Genomic DNA, 21,891 nt, shown 5'->3' with positions numbered 1-21,891 from the left:
TGCAACATCCAAAATAAAATGTAATATCATAATAATAACAATTTAATTACTGACCCAAATGACCTATTACTTTCAGAATGATGCAGTAATATATACAGTATTTATGATTTTGTCAGATTAAATGTTTTTATAATCTTTTTTATAATATTTATTAATCTATACATGAATATTTATTAATCTATACATAAATTCATACTATATACTAATTCTAAAAAATATTGTTCCAGTTTGAAGGATAAATCTATAGTGATTTTGGTGATAGGTTACATTCTATAAAGTTATCACATTCATAGAGACTCTTACTGCCATAATCACAGTCAAAAGGTTTTGAAAAACCTCCTCGCCTAATTTGGGTTCTACAACAATGACATTGCTCATAACATTGTCTGGATATACTAAACAATCATATCACATACAAAGAGAATATCATATATAATATATGAAAATGTACTTCTTTAATTGAAAAGGTGTATAAAACTGGGGTAATGTGTTTGTAGACAATGTGTCTATGTAATGAAAAATGTCAGAAAAAAGTCCTTGAAAATTATGTTAAGCAAAGTGTGGGAACCTGAAGTCACAGTGTTTTTCTACCAGATGAAGCTGTGACCTGTGACACTGTATGACATGATTTACACCTGACATAAAAAATAAAGTCTTTTGACAGTGCATGAACCAGTTTAAGAAAATACTCAAAGATTTCTCTGGCCTCATTGTGCTCTACATTCTATGATACTGTAATGTCATAATAATGGACATTTTCCTAGTCATTACTATTATTTTTAAATGTTACTATTAAATTATTACTATTTATGACATCACAACAATCGACAGGTAAAAATATTAATTACAAATGGGGGACAACTAAGATAAAAAATTTGGATCATTGCCATAGTAAAGAACAATTTAAAATCAAGTTGAATGGGAAAAGGTCTATAAAATGTTGCATACATCAGGAAGCTGAAGGAATAGCCCAGGAAGAGCCTATATATCAAATCATGAAAAGTATCTGAAGCGCCCTATAGCTTATTAAATTGGGACTAAAGCCATAAACATTGCCCACATCCACATTTCAAATAGAGTTGCTAAACTGGGTAGTGCCTTATACTAAAGGGGCGAGGTGTTTGTAATCAGAAACACCTGGCTCTAATCAGGGCAGTCCTGTGTGATGTCACCAACTTCTTGAAATTGCAGCGGCTACTCAGTATCATAGGCTTTTTAAGAGAAAATTGCAACTTTACCTAGTATGCATTGAAATGACCCACTAGGAACAGTAGTCAATGCTATTAAGACACTGTATACACCTGTACACCATTTAGTCGTGTGGCAGTGCAGCCTGCACACAGGCTCTGCCACTTGGGGGCCCATAGGGTGTTAAAGTCAGTTGCCAGTCAATTTGGCTACAGTCTGAGAAAGAAAAAAATGCTCAAAAACTCTTGAAGATCTGACAGACACTAAACTGAGGCAGCAGCATCAGAATATATATTAGTATGTAGTATATTAATGACCTGGACATAATGAGTTGCAACTTAAACTATCTTTAAAATAGCTCTCCAGTGCCCCCTGCACAGTTGTAATAGAGCAGAAAACTTTAGTTTTGCCACAGTACTCATATTATATATATGAGGAAGCATCATCAGGACATATCTGGGATCAAAAGTTGTTAAATGAATGTCCATAAGTCTCAAGGTGTGGTCATAATGAGCTCCTAATGAAGCGGCCATGTTGAAAGCATAAAAATCCCTCTTTTTTCTAACTTTTGCAAACAAGGGTTGTGAGGGCCCTTTATCACTGCTGGCAGTTTTAATTTATACCTATATCCCAGTCTTTTGAATTTCCCCTAAACCTAACTGTGAGCTTTTGTAGTCTGAAGCTTTAAGTCTAAGTTTAAGTCTGAAGCTTTAAGCCGTTTGTGTTGATCTAAATTAGAGGAGGGTCGTGGGTGGGGCTTGTGTGCAGAATCTAACCAATCAGAGCACAAATCTCTGCAGTCTGCACGAGTAGGCAACTTCTTAAAAAACTGCCACGTAGAAAGTGGACGCACGGTGCCTTTTTCATAACATGCAGACTTGACTTTTGTTCTTGGCGCTGTGCTGTCCGTGTTTGTCCCCGGTCTCCTCAGTCCGTGCCATGTTGTCCCTGGTGCTGGTGCCGGTGCTGTGGTGGCTCTCGTCCCCGGGGCTGCTGCTCGTCGGCGGGGACTCGGTACTGGAGGAAGCCGAGGACTTGAAGATAGAAATCCTGCACAGACCGTTCATATGTCACCGTAAATCCAAGTTCGGAGACCTGCTCCTGGTGCATCAGGAGGGCTACTTTCAGAACGGGACCATGTTTCACTCCAGGTACAGTGTTTTTCACTGGACAGTTCTATTGTTTGTGGAAGTGCGTAAAGTTGGACCATGTCATCTGCTTTTAGCGTTTACACACGAACAACATAAGGCTGGACACAAAACAGACACAGACCTGATTACAGATGATATTCTACTTGTTAAAATCGTCTTGTTTATATATAATTTGAAGTGAAGTCCAAAATTAAGGTTCCCACAGACTCATAATTAAGAAGAAAATCTGATTTTGTCATTTAAAAAGCACAAAAATGTCATGCCAAACCATGCCATCAGTTTTATTTGTGTGATATCCCCACATTTTGTGTCTAATAAAAAATATTCCGGAAAGACACTCCGTAATTATTGTATTGTCTGTATTATCAAGTTTAAAAGGTTTTGTTCATGTGTCAGGGTATCTGCTTCCAGTTACCTCTCAATGGGAAATTACTGTTTTGCAATACAAAGTTCAAGCATGGCAGAACCATATAAATATGTGCTACAAAATGAATTGCCATTTAAAAACAGATTTCAATCCAAACAATCTAAGTAGAATATTATAAATACTTTAGAATAAATATAGGGCTATAAAACCTATAATTGTAGGTCACATAGCCTTTTAATAACTTTGAATGACTATATAGTAGCATTAATTAGACAATGTTTAAATCCAGGCTCAAAACAGTTATGTTTAGCTGTGCATATGACTGAAGTAGTTTGCCAAGTTAGTGTACTTCAAAGTTCTAATAATCTACGTATGTGTTAATTATGCTTAGCTTTTTCTGCCAGGGCAACATTAGCACCAATAAACCAGCTTTAATAATAAACCCGGTTTTTATAAGCTAAATTTGTCTTGCTCCAGTACAGATATGTTGTATAAGCACCTCTTGAGGTCAAAATATGTCTGCTGTGTACTGTCTGCATCTAATTATATAACATTTTATTGCCCGATAATGAGGAAGTGCACAGTCAGCATGCTAGTTGTTGTTATCTTAACTGTGACATTGACACTCTGCTCTGGTGTCTTTCTGAAAGTTATGAAAGTGCTTATGAATAATGAATAATTAGTATGGTCAGAATGCATAAGGTAACTGAGGAATAACTTTGGACCGCTGCAAAACAATTTAAAATGAACTAGATCTGTTTTTCACATTTGTAAGACAGTAAAAATCTGGCAAAATGCTTTTAATTTAAGACGTTTAAGTATATAATAAACAAGAGACCTATAGCTATTACAGCAGAAGATCTTGAACTCTACTATTCTTGCATGTGCCCTAAGCCGTATCCATGGAGACAAGCATCCAGGATGGTTCACTCTGGGAATCCGGGAGGCGATCCGTGGATGGGACAGGGGCCTGAAGGACATGTGTGCTGGGGAGAGGAGGAAGCTCGTCATCCCCCCTGCCTTGGCTTATGGCAAAGAGGGAAGAGGTAATCTGACAGACTTTAGAGTGTAAGGCATTGTGCAGACTCCAGCTGTGGGTGGATGTGATAGTCTATGCATGTTTCAGGGTGTCCTCATCGGCTATGTTTACATACACACCAACAATCTGATCATAATCTGATTTTTGGAGTTATCAAGGTTCTGAAGGGTCACGTAAAGTTGTTCCATCTGAAGTGAGTAATTTTATTTCTTGGTGAGTATTCACACAGAGGACAAATGACCATATGGGGACCTGGGACAGTAAAGTGTTCCTTGCCTTACTATATAATTGTGACAACAAAAAACAACAAAAAAATTATTATTGTTTCCATTTTAAAGCAAAAATAATCTAATGTACTGTAATCCAAAAATTATTCAAATATGCTCTTTAAGTCCTGTAGACTATATGTGCTGAGTACTCCTGATGTGTGTTCTTATGGCCTGTGTTCGTAGGTAAACACAGGTGCATATTTTGACAAGGGTTATACAAAAATGAAAAAGAAGATGTTGAAGAGTTTTTATCCATACCAAACTGTTATTGATTCACTGACACAGGTTACCAGGTGTTGTGGTACAAGTGCTATAATCATCCTTTCATTGTAGCTGTGCTTTTTGAAACTGCATCTTCCAGTGCTTAATCTGTCTAATCCAAATATAAAATAATCTGACAAGATCATTCTCATGTGTGCACAATTTTTTTGGCAGTTTTGTCTCACAAGATCCCGATTGAGGCTGAGTGGTTCGCACTCATGCCTCACACCCCTGGGTGGAGTTTTCTCTGGGGTCTCCGGTTTCCCCCATCAACCTAAAATATGCTAACCTTGTGCAGCAAGATGAATTCTCACGATATTTGTTAGTTCTCAATCCAGAGTGCTACCCATTTCAATTTAGTGTTAACCAGGTTCAAAACATGCGCCATATGTAAAATCCTCCAGCCAGGGTAGTTCTGACCAAAATTAGCTCAAGATTTGAAGATGGGTCCCTGGGCGCAGCACTGCTCCTGACAGGTTGCCTCGGTGGCATTGAAGGATTGGTCAAATGCAGAGGGCAAATTTCCATATGGGGACAATAAAGTGTTCCTTGCCTTACCTTATACCGTAATTGTGATTATTCAGGCCAGGACCAGTAAATAATTATTTTTTTGTTTTTAAAGCAAAAATAATCCAAACATCCACATTAGGACCATCAGTAGACTGAATGTATTGTGTGTTCTTATGGCCTGTGTTTGTAGGTAAGATCCCCCCGAACAGCACCCTGACCTTCGTGATCGAGGTGATGGAGATCAGGAACGGACCTCGCTCTCATGAGGCCTTCCAGGAGATGGACCTCAATGACGACTGGAGGCTCTCTCGCAAAGAGGTACCACGCTTTAACTGTAAATACTGGATACCTGTTTAGAGGAGGGGATGTGGCAAAACCGATTGATTTAAAAATGATTATTATTACAAAGTTTATTAAGAACAACTAGTTCTAAGTGTTTTGCCATCTTTTACAACAAATGTTAGTTCATTATACATTATACATCCAGAGTGCTAGTGACAGAGCTCTTGTGGTGTCCAGGTGAAGGAGTACCTGCGGAAGGAGTTTGAGCTGAACGGACAGCCCCCCAACGACACCCTGCACGAGCAGATCACCGACAACATCTTCAACAAGGAGGACCAGAACAAGGATGGCTACCTGTCCTCCAGAGAGTTCACCTACAAGCGCGATGAACTCTAGGTCTTTGCCAAGAACTATAGGCCTACATGATCAACTACAGGCCTGCAAAGAACTATAGAAAAAGAACACGATTAACTATAGATCTACATATACGCACAGACCAAAACATATAAGCCTATAAAGAACTATATGTTTACCTACACAAAGAACTATAGACCTACAAGTGTGATGAACTGTAGGCCTGCACACATGGAGAATTATAGGCCTAGAAACACAAAGAACTATAAGCCTTCGTGATAAACTATAGGTCTACACACGGCAAGAACTTTGAGCTTAGGTATACGAATATGTTGAACTAGGCCTAACTATACGCACATACAAAAAGGTATAGGCCTACGTTATGAACTATAGACCTACAAAGAACTATAGACCTATGTATGCAAATAACCACAGACCTACTAAGAACTACAGACCTACGCACATGAAGAACTATTGTCCTATGTGATCAACTATAGGCCTACATTATGGACTATAGGCCTGCAAAGAACTAGTCTTTTGATGGCCTATAGTTCATCTCCGAAATCAGAATGGCCACTATGAATGATGTTGAGTTTTAAAAATCAAAAAACTTGTGGTGAGATGCACAAATATTTGGCACTGGAAATATAAGCCTAAGTGATATGAATCTGTCAGTGTCAAATGGTGTAGGCTTGAGTAACAAAAATGTTGTGTTTATTTGCTATCTGTGAACATTTAGAGCTCTTGAACTCATTTCTATTTCATACTTTTTTCTCTTGTAAAGTTACCAGAAAGGTAGTTGCATCTATTCTCTGTATTTATGCTGCAAACAGGAACATGGCAGCTGCTTCAGAAACAAGTCAAAACTCACTCATTGTATTGGTCATTTTCAGCCAAAAAACAAATGGTTTTTTTTTTACATTTTAATTTTAATGTTTTATTTATTTGTGCGTACTTGGTATTGTATGTTGTTTGGTGATTATCTAATCTTTACCATTTTAATAAGTAGGACCACTCTTTTCTAATGGCTATCAAGGTGTTATGTTGTTTTTTTTAATTTTCTTAATGTGTTACTTTTTTTTTTTTTGTTACGTTTTATTTATAAATCAGGGTTGTAGCACACAATGTGGAAATTCCTAAAACATCTAGACAATGAATATTTTGTCAAACTGCAAACTATGTACCATTTCTAAAACTGTAGAGTTTTAAAAATACAAAATGCAAATGTGATTGTAAATACTGTGCTTTATTTGGTCTTATTCACACTCTCCTCCAGCAGGTGGCAGAGTTCTCTTTGGTTAAACTGGTGTAAATAGCAGCTCCACCATCATAAACACTCCAAATCAACAGAAACCAGACTCTCAGACCACTTCACATTACACCAAATATATTATGAACTACAAGATTTTACATTTAAAACAAAATATAAACATTTGCACATCGTCAGGCAAGAACATATGAAACAGAAAAGTCGTAAAAATGAAGAGAATGACAATATGAACACAGCACCTCACAACATCATTAATACATAATATTTTTAGTGGCCATATATACCCTCCATTTCTATAGGTTTGGGACTGGCTAGTATGTTTTACTTACAGGAACTGTATCTAGCCTGTGCTCTTAAAGTTTTTTGGGTTTTTTTTACCTGGGTTGCCAGTGCCTTAACCTGCAGATAGACTACACATACACGTTTTTCTCATTCTATATGGACAGGCTGAAAGCTCAGAACCTCCAGAACTCACTAACAGAGCTACACAGGCTGCACTAGCTCTGATGAATGATGCATGTGCTGGGGTTTAGGTAGTGACAATTCAGATCAGAGAGAGGTGTTTTAGATTTAAAACAACTTCATTCAGCAATGAAACTGGCAACTCAAATAAAAGACTCATGTGAGGCTCATTCTGATTTCTGATTGGATAATCGTCTTGAGAACCAAAACACCAAATTATAACATTAATAAATAGGCCATCATGTCTAATGTTTTTCTAATTAAGAATAAATCAGTATTACAATTGTTATCATGTTTATGAGATAACTGTAAAGAATTCTTAGTGTATTTTCAGCAAATATAACAACCATGGAAAGCAACTGTAATTTAAAAGTATTCAAGCACCAAGGAATAGTTAAAGGTGACACATGCTTTACTGCAGCGTTCTACATTTTGGGGACCTTTGGAATGGTATTTTGCATTTCTTATGTTAATACATTATCTATGATTATCCATGTGTGTTTTTAAGATATGTTATCTGCGTATACAGTACAATTTAGAGATACATTTAGGTTTTAGTATTGATCTTAGTAGAAAAAAAAACATTCCCAATGACCAAATTTTTAAGATGAACTGTGTAACTTTTCTAGTAGGGGATCTGCCACCTGCCTGTCTCCATGAAGATATTATTAATATGCTTGAATATTTTTTCAATTATCGTTTTTACTGCTAAAACAATACCTTGTAAAACGTGCATTCTTATTGTGAGTAGGCTGGCTTCTCCACAGATCTGACCTGGTGCTGTCATCTGCTTTTCTTCACTGAGATATACAAGTTAAACATCCTGTTGTGGAACAATCTAAGCAAAGCAATATCATCTCCATGGAGACTAGCAGGTAGTGGACCCACTTGCAGAAAAGTTGTTCAGTGCACCTTTAAAAGTGTAAATGATATCTATTGATAAAGTATAAGAAATGCACATATAGAACTTGCAGAGGGCAATTTTTACTGAAGAAAGATTACAGTTACTGCTAAATAATAGTTTTAAAGTCAAAAGTATAGTGTGAAACTATTCTTAAAAGTACAGTACATTAAATTGTCTCAACACTAAGGAAAATGATGTTTTGGTTGTCGTGAGATATTTACAGTAAACTTGTATAGAGAATACTGAAATGTGAGACAAAGTTAAATTTAGCCTGAGTTTGTAGGCTAAATTTGTACAGAGTAGCTTTATGAGAAAGGACAGCCCACAACTGCATTCAAAACATACCACACCGGAAAGGTCAAAGGTCACACAGTCTAAGGCGCACTTGCTTCCACATCCAAACACAAGCATCCAAACACACACGTGCTGAAACTGAAACCATAACGACAGAGACTGTGGCCGGGGCAGATCATCTGATGTGGGTCCGGATGGCAGGGGGCTTTGGAGGACCTGTGGAGGAGATGCATTTTTTCATATATGAGACACTTCTACACATAATTTCATTTGTATCTACAAATATTTTCTGTTTGTAGGAAACACCACCAGGGGGCAGAATAAAGTTTTGTTGCTGTTTTGGTCTAGTTAAAAACAGTAGCTGCTAACTGTAGACATATAGATAGTTATAGCTAGCCTGCTAGCCACGTTCCATACAGGAAGTAAGTACAGACACGATGTGGCATCATCAACTCTGGCTCCAAATCATTTACTACTGAAAAATGGTGCCCCCTCTCTCTGTAACTGCTGCTGTCAGGCTCGTCAGTCAGACCTTAAAATGTTTTAATCCACTCTACGTGATCCTGGTGTTTTATTTCACTATTTTGTCTGTAATAATAACAATCAGGTGCCTTCTTTCCCTGTGGTTAGCAACAGGCTTGATTGACAGCTATCGTACCTCGTTGCTAAGAGCGCCTACCAAACCAGCAATGCGAGTGGGAAGGGCCGAGTACCAGCTACAACGCTGCTCCTGGATGCTATGGGTGCCATCACACTTCCTAAGGCCATATACAGTCGATGCTGCTAACATATTAGGACATTTGAACTTGGGTAATTATCTAAATAATTCTGGGGAATGGTGAAGTATGGACTTCATGGAAACATAAAGGAGCACTATGCCAGACTATGCCAAGAGTTTGAACAGATCTTTCCAGATGTTGAACAGACTAAATAAACACGATTACTCAAATACAACTAACAAAACCAACACAATACCGGTAACATAAAAAAGAACACTACAACAATACTAAAATGTCTAAAATTTTGTGTAATGTTTAAATCACACTTAGCAAGACAGCACTAAGTACCTCTGTTTTCTTTGCTGGGGTAGACCCGAGGGAAGGGCTTGAACTCTTCTGGAGGCGGGAGGTCTGCTACAGGGTGGAACTGGAACTTGGACTCAAAATCATCTGCAAATACAGAGCAGTGCGTTCTATTAGTGTTGCCACAATACTAAGATTTCAAACTTGATTTCGATACTAAGGAATAGACCTGATACTCAATGCTGATTCTGATACCACAATGGTAATTAAAAACACTTTCTTTAGACAATAAAATTACAACAATAACAATACCATGTGGTCTTAAATCATGTAATTCCTCAGACATTCAGGTAGGCTCCATAGTGGTGCATGGGCGTTTACTACTCTATGTGTCTTATACTTGTTCTGATACAGCTCAAGATCATTCTAAAGCTATTCAGGAAAGGTTCATTTCTGTCCTGTAAATGTGATTTTTTTTAGTATTGATACCTGCTCCAATGAGTATCTAGTTACTACTAAAACTAGTATCGATCAGTATGTGATTTTTGATACTTTTGACAACCCTATTTTGTTGGTTGTGGAGGAAATGATGGTACTTCAAAAACTGCTGCTTCTGTGATTTGCTAACTGTGTCCATTTAAACTGAGATTTTGATTTGATTGTCCTAACACAATCTTCTCTCCTTCTCATCCTCTTTACCTGCCCAGGTTTAAGTTTTTCTATTCAGTTGTTTAGAGCCTTACCCAGACTGTGCAGGTGCCCGTTCCTCAGGCTGGAGGGGGGCAGGGGGGGCGGGGGCGGAGGGGGCGGGATGCGATTAGACAGTTCTGTGGTGGGAGAGCGAGTGGGAGGAGCCGGAGGTGGGGCCAGACGACCTGTAACAGAAGTAAAATCAGTCGGCTTTGGAAAATCAACCAGTAGGACGAAGCAGTTTGGGAAAATTTTAACTGCAAATTTACTTATAAATGTTGGGAATGGGATTTCAAATATATATATCAATATTCATAACAAAATAGTTCCACAGTTTGTTTTGTTTTTATAATTTGGTTTGGGTTATATACATTATGTGTTTGTTGTGATTTTAATACTTCTATGTTGGGAGTTTTTAACTTAAAATGGTAGTTTTATTTTCACTTCTAATTAAGCTGCAGGCAAGAAAATAACTGGCCATGCCTTCATTTAATGTTTATGTATAAATAATGTAACTTTCTGGAGCTAACCAGAGGTACTGCTCTGTCTGAGTCTCAAATCAGATTTTAACACAGTGTGATCATAAAGAACTGACAAACTGAAAACTACAAAAAGTGAACACATTTTGTGCTTAAACAAGTCCCCAAGCTATCTAGCATTAGTCGACAGTTTTTCTGTCAACTTTTAGTTGAAATCAACCACCTAAAAAGTACAAGGAATGCTTGTATAGATCACAGGCTCTTGAAAATGTGTTGTTTACATTCATTTTGTATTTTTTTTTTTTGAGTTTTGAGTTTTGAAACTATTTTAAAAAACTTATGAGGCTATGTTTACTACTGTGTGCATTGTGTCACTATGGTAAATGCTGAACATTAATGCAGTGCCCCCCAGCATGATGTCACTGCAAACTATCAATTATTTACAGAGTTCAATAAGGACCTACCTGCACTCCTGGGCACAGCAGGAGGCCTGCGGGTTGGGGCGTGGCAGGGGTAGGACGGAGGCAGGGAGCGCATGGCAGGAGAGGGCACCGGCGGCACTTTGGGCGGCGGCGGTGGCAGACTAGAGGGGCAGGTGGGGGTAAAGGAGGTGGGCAGAGGGGGTGGAGGAGGTGGTCCCAAGAGGCTGCATGGCGAGGGGGGGTAGAACACACCCGAGGAGCGATCGCCCGGTACATAGCATGCGGGGGGAGGAGGAGGGGGAGGAGCACAGCTCTGTACGGGCAACCAGGTTGGTCTGGTGAGCTGGGAGAGGGAGGGGGGTGGTGGAGGGGGGCAGGTGGGTAGAGGTGGCGGACGGTGGACAGGACGGTCCTGGAAGGCCATAGGAGGAGGCGGAGGCGGTGAAAGTGGGGCCGGCGGTGGAGGGGGAGCAGAAAGAGGAATTGGGGGAGGAGGAGGGGGTGGGGGAGGAGCCGAGACTGGGACAGCAGGCGGAGGTGGCGGGGCTGAGGGAGGAGGAGGAGGGGGAGGAGCGGATAGTGGGATAGGAGGTGGAGGGGGCGGGGCTGAGAGAGGGGCTGATGGAGGTGGAGGAGGTGCAGAGATGGGCATAGGAGGCGGAGTCTGTGTCAGGGGATGGAGCCGGCTACCGTTGGAGGGGGAGGGAGGGGCAGAGGAGGAGGGGGCTAGGGGTCGGTGGGAGGAGCTTATTTTGGATAGGTCAGGGGCGGAGCTAGGATCACATGATGTGGGTGGGGTGTTCCACAGGGGCTTCAGAGAGGCAGTGGAGCTGGACCTGAACACTGTAACACAAACAACATATTGATCAGCTGGATGTATAAATTGTGTTCATGACATCCTTTATTGTAGGGGGGAAATATCAGTTCCAATGTTGGTATCGGCTGATATTGAGCTTTTTCTATATTGGTATCAGCCGATATCGATTTACAATTGTCTTTTTTTGCCGCAGCCCGTGTGCCCAATGTGTCATTCTCAGATTGTCCTAAATGCATCAGATTTTTCAACAGACAGAAAATGGAAATAGAAAAAAACATTAGGCTAAAAATATGTCTGTATGTTTACACCAGTGTTTTTCAACCACTGTGCCGCGGCACACAAGTATAAAATGCTTTTTTTGTGTGTTTATTTGATTCCTGCTCAAAATAATCTGATGAGAATTACTTTATATTGTAAATATAGGATGCAGAGTTTCATTTTTTTACATTTTCTGCTTATGGTGTGCCTCGTGATTTTTTCAATGAAAAAAATGTGCCGTGGCTCAAAAAAGGTTGAAATACACTGGTTTACACAATCATGTAACAAATGATTTTATGTCCCTGATAAATACTTAAAAGTTTATTTGTGATCTTTACATTAACTTAAGAGAAATCGTGTGCCTTGCTAAGGAATTATTAGTATATATCGGTTATCAGACTGATATCAGATAAAGTATAGTCAAAAAATAAATAAAAAAATAAAAATAAATCCATTTTGGACTATCCTTTATTTATTGTTATTATTTCAGACGGAGGGCAGGATTCTGTGTAACTCAGATTTTTTTTTTAAACCAAGTGAAAAGCAACAACGCTAAACCTGGGGCTTGGGTCCACAAACTGATATAAACCTCATGGCACCTGGCAAGATTAATGTTTGTGAGTTTGAATAATGGTTCTACTTTTTTATGATTTTTATTTTATTACTTAAGTGACAAAAATATTTCAGTTAATTTGTGCTGATGGAGATGATGTTAAACTTAAAGCTGGGATACACAACTTTTTTTTTTTTTTTTTTTTTTTTGTGTGAATTAGTACATTTTGTGTTTTCTCTCAAAGAGAACATCCTAAAAGCAGCACTTTGTGACAAAATTAGACCATAGCACACTTTCAGCAGCTATTTTAATTTTTATTTCTCATCGGCCCAGAAGTAAGTGCCAAACTCCGCTCTATGATTGGCTGCCCCTGGGCTTGAGTTAGACATAGTTCAATAGTTCAATAGTTCCTTCTGTGGTGTGAAATAAGGTACCTTCGCTTTAATGCCAGATTTGTTTCATGTGAATAGACCCAGTAATTACAGAGATATTAACCATAAAACCAAGTCAAACATCTGCAACATGTTTTGACAATTTTAAAATTCCATCACAAATTCCTGACCTTTCCTCACCTTTAATATAAATCTATTGCCTATTTAGAATGTTGTGATGTCAAATGAACACAGCCTAATACAACACATATGACCACACTTATGTTTGGCTGGGTGGTCAATATGATGGGTCAGTAGGGCGCACCAACCTGGGGTCTTGCTTGTGAGGTCCCTCTGTCCGATGGGCCTGAGGGTGGGAAAACCTCCAGCGAACAGCCCCCCTAGAGAAGGTCCCATGGGTGCTGTCCCACCTGAGGAGGCCTGAGAAGCAACTGAACCATCTCCAGGACTGGGCTTTGGCTCTGAGAAAACACAATTCAGCAGATGAAATAACCAGATATTATGATGAGTATAAGTTGTCTGTGTAAGCCCTCAGTCGTCCAGGTAGGCCCCATCGAAAAAGTCTGTCAACTGAACAAAAGTTTTGAGAGTGAATACATTTCGCAACTCATTCAAGCAGCTTCTTCAGTTCTGACAGGGTTCTGTAAGCCACTGGATTATATCTGTCTGGAGAGAAGAGCTAACTACACTGAAACTAACAATCCTTCGTTGTTTACAGTAAGAAGTATCTTTGTTAAGTCCATTGAATTGCCCTAAGGTGTCACCTCAGGTGTCACCTGAGATATATTTGGCATACTTGTTCCTGCCCCTAATTTGCCGAGAAAGTCCAGAATGATATCAGTCTGGTCACAAATTCCTCAGTCAGAACCAGACAGGACTGTCCAATCAGATTTGTTTATTTCAAAGTGAAACAAAGCTGCATATTGGTCACCCATCATTTTGAACAAAATCAAAATTCTCAGATCAAAAGTTTAGTGCTTTGCTCTTTTTTTTTGCAGAAATCTGCAATGTTTTTCAGTCCCCCTAAAATACATTTCTGTTCAAACATAGATTGTCTTTCCTGACAAATATAGCGAGTTTGACCCCTCTGTATGAGTGGTCAAATGTATTCATTCTTTTTAAACTTTCGTCTAGTTGACAGAATTCTATTTTCTTTTGCAATAAATGTAAGTCTTCAGCTTGTCCTAAATCAACAGATCTCATCATGTGAGTCAGAACCATGTGTGGATTTTAAGATTGTGCTGTGACTCAAGCCCTATGAATCTGGGTTTGGATGAAATCACATGCGAAAAGTCAAATGTACATGTCAGATCTGCTGTTTCATTTTTATTTTGGTAACTTCAGTGAGTCTTGTGTGAGAATGTTCACTTTGAGAAACTAGTTTACACAGCCCTGGGTAAAACAAACCTGTGCTGCCACATATCTCTCACACATCTGCTCCAGTCAAGGTAAAACATGCATGAAGTATACTACAGTCAAAAGTTTTCCTTTATGTTTATAACTTTGTACATTATATATATATATATATATATATATATATATATATATATATATATATATATATATATATATATATATATATATATAAACTAAAGACATCAAATGCATGAAACAAGATATATGGAATTATGTAATGCAGACAAAAAGATTTAGAGGCCACTCTTTGCTTTGCCTTCTCTCAATGAGCTTCCTGATGAGTCTTATGAAATGGTTTTCACTTCCCACACCTTGAAAAAACAGAAAATGTGGTGCTAACTGTCCAATATCTGCTCTGACTGCCCTGTGGAAAGTTAGGTGGAAAAAACTAATGCATAACAAGTACTTATGTAGTGATGCTATATATGGCTCCTGCTTCTATACATCTTATCAGTCACATGACCATCCTCAAGTGTGCTCTGAGCTCTACCTTGTCCATACATTGTAGGTTTATAACTATTTGCCAGTATAATGCCAGTCTTTATATGGTATAGAAATGATGTCCATGTACTGAATTTAATAATGTTTTGTCCCGATGACCATGAGTGGCTGAGATGTCCTTACTGTCCAGAGCCGGAGCACTGCGGTCATTAGTCTGAATGACCTTCCTCAGCCGGGCCCCTCTCTGGATGTCAGCTAAAAGGGCATTCCTCCCCCCTCCTCCTCCGCCTCCAGAGAGGGGTGGGGGCTTAGGGGGCTCTGGACACTGGCACATACACAGAAATAATATTATCATTAAAATATAAATTCAAGTAAAAACAATAAAGAAAAAATATATATATCCAACTACAAAACACCACAAAAGTAAACAAATGAGAAATTTACTAAAATCATTTAACTACACAATTTGCTAATGTGTGCCAACAGAACAGTCCTCTAACAGGAAACACAGGCTGCTGATGTTATAGAGTGTAGTCTGACCAACTGAGTGAGCTTCACTGATCAATAATGCAGGAGCACAGGTGGCAGGTGCAGGTTAGTTCAGAAGAGGGGAAGGTGCAGGAGAGGGACAGGTGCAGGTTAGCTCACTGGAAAAAGGTGATGTACAGGGTGTGTATCAGTGAATGGTTGTGATGTGTGTGTCTGTGTTGTGTGTTACCTGTGGCAGAGCAGCGCTAGGGGCTGGTCGGGGCGGAGGTGCGGCCGGTGGTGGTGGAGGAGGGGGTGGTGGTGGAGGGGGGGCTGGCATGTCTCCTCCTCAGGGATCTTACACAGAGAGAAAATACTACTCAATTCTGAATACCTTTAGTAGTTTTAGTAGCTTCAATAAAACAGGTACGAGAAGTGAAACTAGCAAATAAAACAATGCATGAAAATATTCAAAAGACGAGATCCACACTGAAGGAGTGACAATAAGAGGTGTAAGTGTGTCCAGGAAGAACCAGGACTAAACCAGGACTCCATCAGGACTGCACCAGAACAACTTAAACCAGAGCTTTAGGGGTTTATAAACCAGTCTGCTTTTTGTTTCAACCACTGGCTTGCACACTGAAACAAAACATCAGCAACTTTTACACTGTATGCCATGTTTTAGAAACTGTGAATAAATATAACATTACAATTGTTATTAGTAAAATATGTATTTGACTTGAACATCATTACTTTGCATACAAACATAAAGGTAAAGGTAACATAAAAGTAAAGTAAATATGCTTTGCCACTCATCCAAAAGGCTTCTTCAGTTCTTAGTTAAATGATTTTAAACTCCGGCATCAACTATAACTTTAGCTACAAGTTTGTGATCAGAAGAGACACAAACAGGATTTAAACAGAGCAGAATCAGAGGAACAGCAGTGGCTTTTTCACATTCTTACAGAGTGTGCTTATGGTAAACCACATAACCAGTGTGTGCACAAGCCATATTTACATGCTAGTTTACTGTCTTTAGGTACTGTGTGTGGGAAAACAATGTGTTTTCAGATTAGGGCTTCAGCTAACTATTATTTTAGTAGTCCACTACTCAGTGATCATTTTGTAGATTTTCTAGATTGATTATAAATGTATTTAAACAATCTCAAGGTACAAATAAAGATTGAAATATGGTGACTAAATTGACATTTGTATTTTATCCTGCCACTGTCTTTGTTATAAAAGGTTTTTTCATATGTGTTTTAGAGTCTGTACAGTTCAACCATAAAGCTTTGCCAGAGTCAGAATAACAACAGCTGACAGCAACAGGTCTTTTACCTGGTATGAATGAAAGCAAACAGAAACACTGTTTTAACACACTGCTGACCAGTGATTATGAAAGCAACACTTAAATAAAACATTCCAGTGTGAAGAACGTTCATCACTTATCTTGAGCTGTTAAAGAGGTGCAAAAGGGTGCATTGCCACCTCATTTATAAATGTTTACACCCTCATTTGAGGCAGGATAAATAATGACACTTAATGCAACAGTATAGACTTAGCACCACTCTGAAACTTAAATGCAAACTCAGTAAGTTTGGTCTAGACCCGCCGCTGGTTAAAGAGCAATCATTTTTGAATAATCTGAATCATTTCTAAATAATTTCAAAATAACAGTTTATCAATTTTTGATATTCATCTAGACTGTATTTACTTTATTTATCAATTAATCAATATTAATAAATACATTTATACATTTTTACCAGATTGGTAAACTTTTTTTCACCCAGACACCAGAGTCACATGATCCAAATTGAGGAAAAAGTAGTGAGGTAATGCGAATGCTAATCAATATTAAATCAATATTAAAACTAGTATTGAAACTATATACTCATTTGAGCAAGTATCGATACTAAAAAGATCACATTCACATGACAGAAATTAACCTTTCCTAAATAGTTTTAGAATGATCTTGAGCTGTATCAGAACAACTATAAGACACTATAGCAACTATATACGCTCATGGACCACTATGGAACCTACTTGGACGACTGAGGGATTACACAGAAATAAGGCCACATGGTAATATAAAAGAAAGTACTATAATTCAATCTTGAAAAAGTATTTATTTATTGTCTAAATTAAGAATTTTTTTTCTGTTATCATTGTGGTATCGCAATCATTATTGAGTATTGACTCTATTCCTTTGTTGTGGAAAAATACTCTTGATATCTCTTGATGAATAATCCATTTGCAAAGCTTGGTTTTGAAAAACAAAAAAGGTTTATTCTTTGTTACAACAGATATGGACATGACAGGGCCCAGGCCTCCCCTGGGCACAGACTGGTAGCCTTTCAGCATTTCAAGTCTCTCTGAGTCTCTCCTCCCTAGTCCCTTCTAGCCTAGGAGTACTGAGTATTTATACCAGAAGGACAACGCTACATACATATCAAAGCAGAGGGACTTGTTTCACATCCATGAGATAATGAACTTTTACATGAACACTTAGACAGGTAGAACAACATAGTTTTTCTTTGGGATGGGGACAGAGCCTTCACACATGTTGCTCTGGGTCTCTGACAGACTGACACAGATCAAATGCATTTACACAGAGACATATGATAAGAATTTTTTTTTTCACAACATGATACACATACAATTCCATCACATCTTAGTATCAAAATCGAGTTTGAAATTTTAATATTGTGAGAACACTAATATGGAGTCTGCTAAATAGTTCAGGGCTATGAGGGGTTAGGGGCAGGGTGGACATTCGGACACTGCCTCTGTGTAAAAGTGCATTGTACCCTCTGTTCCTTCCCGTGCAGAAGGAAAAGCAGTCAGCAGAGATCAGCTCCAAACAGGAAACCTCATCATCCGCTCTGACTTCCCACAATGCACTGTGCTACTCTGAAATGTACAAATGTACACAAATAACAGTACTGTACCTTTAAATGCTTGGTGAGTTTTAAGGCAAAGGGAGTGTGTAAATATGTTGGTGATGTTCCCAACTCTGTAAAAAATACTGAAGAGTAAATAAGTGAGAATTTGGACATAACATCTTAAATATTTTTAGTGCCAATGTGATCAGACAGAAAAAAACAAAAAAAGTCTCCACAATTCTGTCTTTTGCCACTTTTTGCTTACTCCTACAAAATATTTATCAAAATGCGTAATCAAATCCAAAATTTAACAGCACTTCAAGTACTATCAGAGTACTGCAGTGTTGTTTAGGTTTAGGATAGGATGAGACACAATTTTCACAAAATGAGACACAAGATTGGATGGATGATTTGACATAATTTATAATAATTAAATTAGCAATTTTGGCCTCACATTTTTATTTATTTTATTTCATATTTCTGTTGCAGTTGTAGCACTTCTTTTTGGAACAACAGCTTCTCAAGAGATGTAATGCAACTCATCAGCACTTAACTACCACTCCATATCTGTCAGGTTATTAAAATTTTTGTTGTTATTACTACAAACGTATTAACTACAATGTTCCTTGCATATAAATTATGTCATAAAACTACTACAAGAACTAAACTTTGACCAAAAACAAAAAATATAACTTTCCTTCTCTGCTCTGGTCAAACAACAATAGAACATGTGTGTGGAGTGACCCGCGTTGGACTCTTCCTCCTACACAGAGGAGGGTACAGAGGAAGGACAGTTGGATAGCACGTCCTCTGCTCCCAACACTTCATATCTGCACAATAAAAACAGGAGAGGAGGATGCAGAGGAAGAGCAGCTAGCAGATTCTCTGCTCACATCTTGTATCTGCACTTTAACAACAGGACAGGACTGCACAGGGGAAGAGTAATTAGCTAGCACATCCTCTGAAGAGCAGTTAACTTGCAGATCTGCTCCAAACAACACCTTATATCTGTGCTAACAACAAAAGAGGAGGGTGCAGAGGAAGAGCGGTTGGCTAGCACATCCTCAGTTCACAACAACACCTTATATCTGCACTATAAAAACAGGAGAGGAGGGTGCAGAGGAAGAGCAGTCCATGCACCCTCTTCTCACAACCTTTACCAAACAAATATGTGTGTCTCCATGAGGTCTTATTCTGAGTAAAAATTACTATAATCCTGTAGTTTAGACCGCTACAACCATGTTCCAAAATTTTACAGTGTGTCAGATGCCCTTCCTGTGTCTCCATGTGGTCTTATTCTGTGTAAAAACGGTTAACCCTGTAAATTACCCCAAAAACTGCTATTTATTGTAGCAAATATTGTTCACGCCACTGCATCTGGCAATGTAAAGATGGCAAAGGATCAGGGGTTTCTTGGATTAGTTTAGCAGTTCAGATTTCTCTCTCACTTGTGAAAAGCTCCTGATCATCTTAATCAAAACTTTTCTTTAAATGTTACAAGTCGATAACTACCATCAAGTCACTACAGTAAATCTGAGTACATTGAGTGAGTTTTGGGTTTTTGGGGGGGTTAGTGGAGTTAGTGAACCTGCAATGTTTGTATGTGACAGCTGCTGAAGTGAACAGAAGCACGTGTCCAAGAGTCATGTGAACTACACAAGTGTCACTGTAGCACCTTGACACCACAAGGCAAGATGCATCTGGTTTAGACCTGGTTTAGTTCTGGTTCAGTTCTTGTTTATCCATATTGTTCGACAAGACACAGGCACAGGGGGGTCTTTCTTTCACATGACACACAAACATTAACAGATTACTTCAAAATGAGACTAAAATTACAGGGTGACACCTGTAATTTTAGTCTCAATCAATACAATTTGAACTGAAATTTTTAATATTTGTGCATCTAAAATATGAACTAATGTGCAAAATAAGAGCAGTATAAATGCATTGAGCTTTATATATATATATATAAACAACTTGTTTGAACTTGCTTATAAATGCAAATTATAATACACATGTTGCCAGGTTTGGACATTTTCTGCATCCCTATTGAATTCATATTTCTAATTGTATTTTTATTGTTATTTTTTTAAATCAAGGAATTTCTCCAATGTCAGCATTCGTTCAAAACATGCTACAGATTACCAACATTAATAGAAAACTATACTATAAACACATTCATATTAAAGATCTACCAAGTACTCGCTGTACCCACCTGTTTCAAGACGCAGAAATCCACCTGTTTTGTCTGACCGCTTCAGTCCTCGAAAACACCCGTCATAGCGGTCCTCTCCAAAACACAATCCCCCAACCCGGGCTATTTTTACCGCGCTAGTCACACTCCAGCTCCGTCCTCACCTTACTTTACTCTGTCTTACTTTTCCAGTCCCCCCAAAAAACTTTGGGGTGATCACGTGACCCCGCGGAGTTGAGTTTCAGACGTGTTCGGTTACTCCGTGTCTGTGCGTAAAAGGAGCCGTGCGTAAATGGAGAGCCCGGCGCGTAAAACAATGGTGTCTTTCTGCGAGCTCCGGGTGTTTACAGTGAAGCCCCCCGTGGGAGAGGAGTGCTCAGCCGGCCACACCTCACCGTCCCCCGGGTTACAGCTGCAGCAGTCTACGTAACGTCCCCAGGAAAATCGAAAACCATTGTCACTTGGAAAAAAAGAAAAAAAAAAAGTTCACATTTAAAAAACTGATAGAATGTTGACGCGATATTTGGTGTGTGTAACCAGTTATGTTTGTACCATTTGACTTCCTCCGCTACTCCTTCTAAGTTGTATTCAAGTGAGTCTGCCCTCTTGTGTTACAGAAATGTATTACAATATGCAACAAATTCTTTATTGATTTAAACAGTCCCGCTTACTTCGAAGTTGGTTCCGGTTCCGGAAGTAAAATGTCCACTCATTTTTTAGACTTTTTACCTTACCTTTCTCATACCTTTTTTAAAACAAAGAGCTCAGGTTACATACAGTTCCTTTAACACATGATAATGATTATTATTATGATTATGACTATGATTGTGATTATTGGTTTGTTTTCAGATGGAACTGTTTCCATGACATGTCAATAATCAATAATAACTCCAGAGATCAAATCATGATCAGATTTTTGTGCATGTAAATGTAACCAATGCCATAACAACATACATGACCTTTTGAGATGGGGGCAGCCATTGTGCTGTAGCTGGGTAGATATAGACTACATGGCTAATGGACCATTTAAAGAAAAACATGCATTCAAAATGTGTTAATTTTGCTTCAGAATATTTATATATAATATAGTATGTATTAACATGTTTAATTTGTCCCACCTTCCTTTGCTCTCTGTGCTAAAGCCCTCCCCCTTTAAAGCGCTATCACAATACACTTAGCATTCATCCCACTAATGAAACTAAAGCACATCACATCAGCTCTGTGAAGTTGCTGTGTACAGTTTTGTATCATGCTCTTGTATATTTATAATTGTCATGTGGGACTATGGGTGACATAGACTTGTGAGCTGAGCACTGAACACAATCTTCCATCTAACCAGAAGGAGGGTTCGAATAGGGCCCAGGAGAGATCGCTAAAATACTGAAAGATGCATGGATGACATCTAAAACCGCTTTAGGTATCTAGGTAGGTAGGAAATTCTTCAGTTATAAATTTACGAGTCTTCCATTTTAAATTAGAGTTAGTGATTCTTTTTGTCAGACAGGA

The 21,891-nt window shown here is 38.6% G+C and overlaps 2 protein-coding genes across 2 annotated transcripts; one reads left to right on the top strand and one right to left on the bottom strand.

Annotated features, from left to right (window-relative positions):
- The first annotated feature begins 1,984 nt into the window (after positions 1–1,984).
- On the top strand, positions 1,985–6,655 carry LOC117379122 (peptidyl-prolyl cis-trans isomerase FKBP14-like). Its single transcript, XM_033975838.2, has 4 exons — positions 1,985–2,339; positions 3,601–3,752; positions 4,976–5,103; positions 5,305–6,655. The coding sequence occupies exons 1-4, from the start codon at positions 2,128–2,130 to the stop codon at positions 5,461–5,463; spliced, it is 651 nt and encodes a 216-aa protein (XP_033831729.1). The 5' UTR covers positions 1,985–2,127; the 3' UTR covers positions 5,464–6,655.
- On the bottom strand, positions 6,652–20,828 carry LOC117378791 (WAS/WASL-interacting protein family member 3). The gene is made up of 8 exons (XM_055225272.1): positions 20,407–20,828; positions 15,560–15,666; positions 15,025–15,166; positions 13,293–13,445; positions 11,007–11,807; positions 10,117–10,248; positions 9,419–9,520; positions 6,652–8,567 (listed from the first exon to the last, which is right to left on the bottom strand). Exons 2-8 carry the CDS (start codon positions 15,647–15,649, stop codon positions 8,527–8,529), a joined length of 1,461 nt encoding a protein of 486 aa, XP_055081247.1. The 5' UTR covers positions 15,650–15,666; positions 20,407–20,828; the 3' UTR covers positions 6,652–8,526.
- Positions 20,829–21,891: the final 1,063 nt, after the last annotated feature.

This window comes from Periophthalmus magnuspinnatus, chromosome 11 (assembly GCF_009829125.3).
Source record: "Periophthalmus magnuspinnatus isolate fPerMag1 chromosome 11, fPerMag1.2.pri, whole genome shotgun sequence".
NCBI classification, from domain to species: domain Eukaryota; kingdom Metazoa; phylum Chordata; class Actinopteri; order Gobiiformes; family Gobiidae; genus Periophthalmus; species Periophthalmus magnuspinnatus.
The sequence above is the reverse complement of the archived record's forward strand: the minus strand, read 5'-3'. Positions and strand labels throughout refer to the sequence as shown.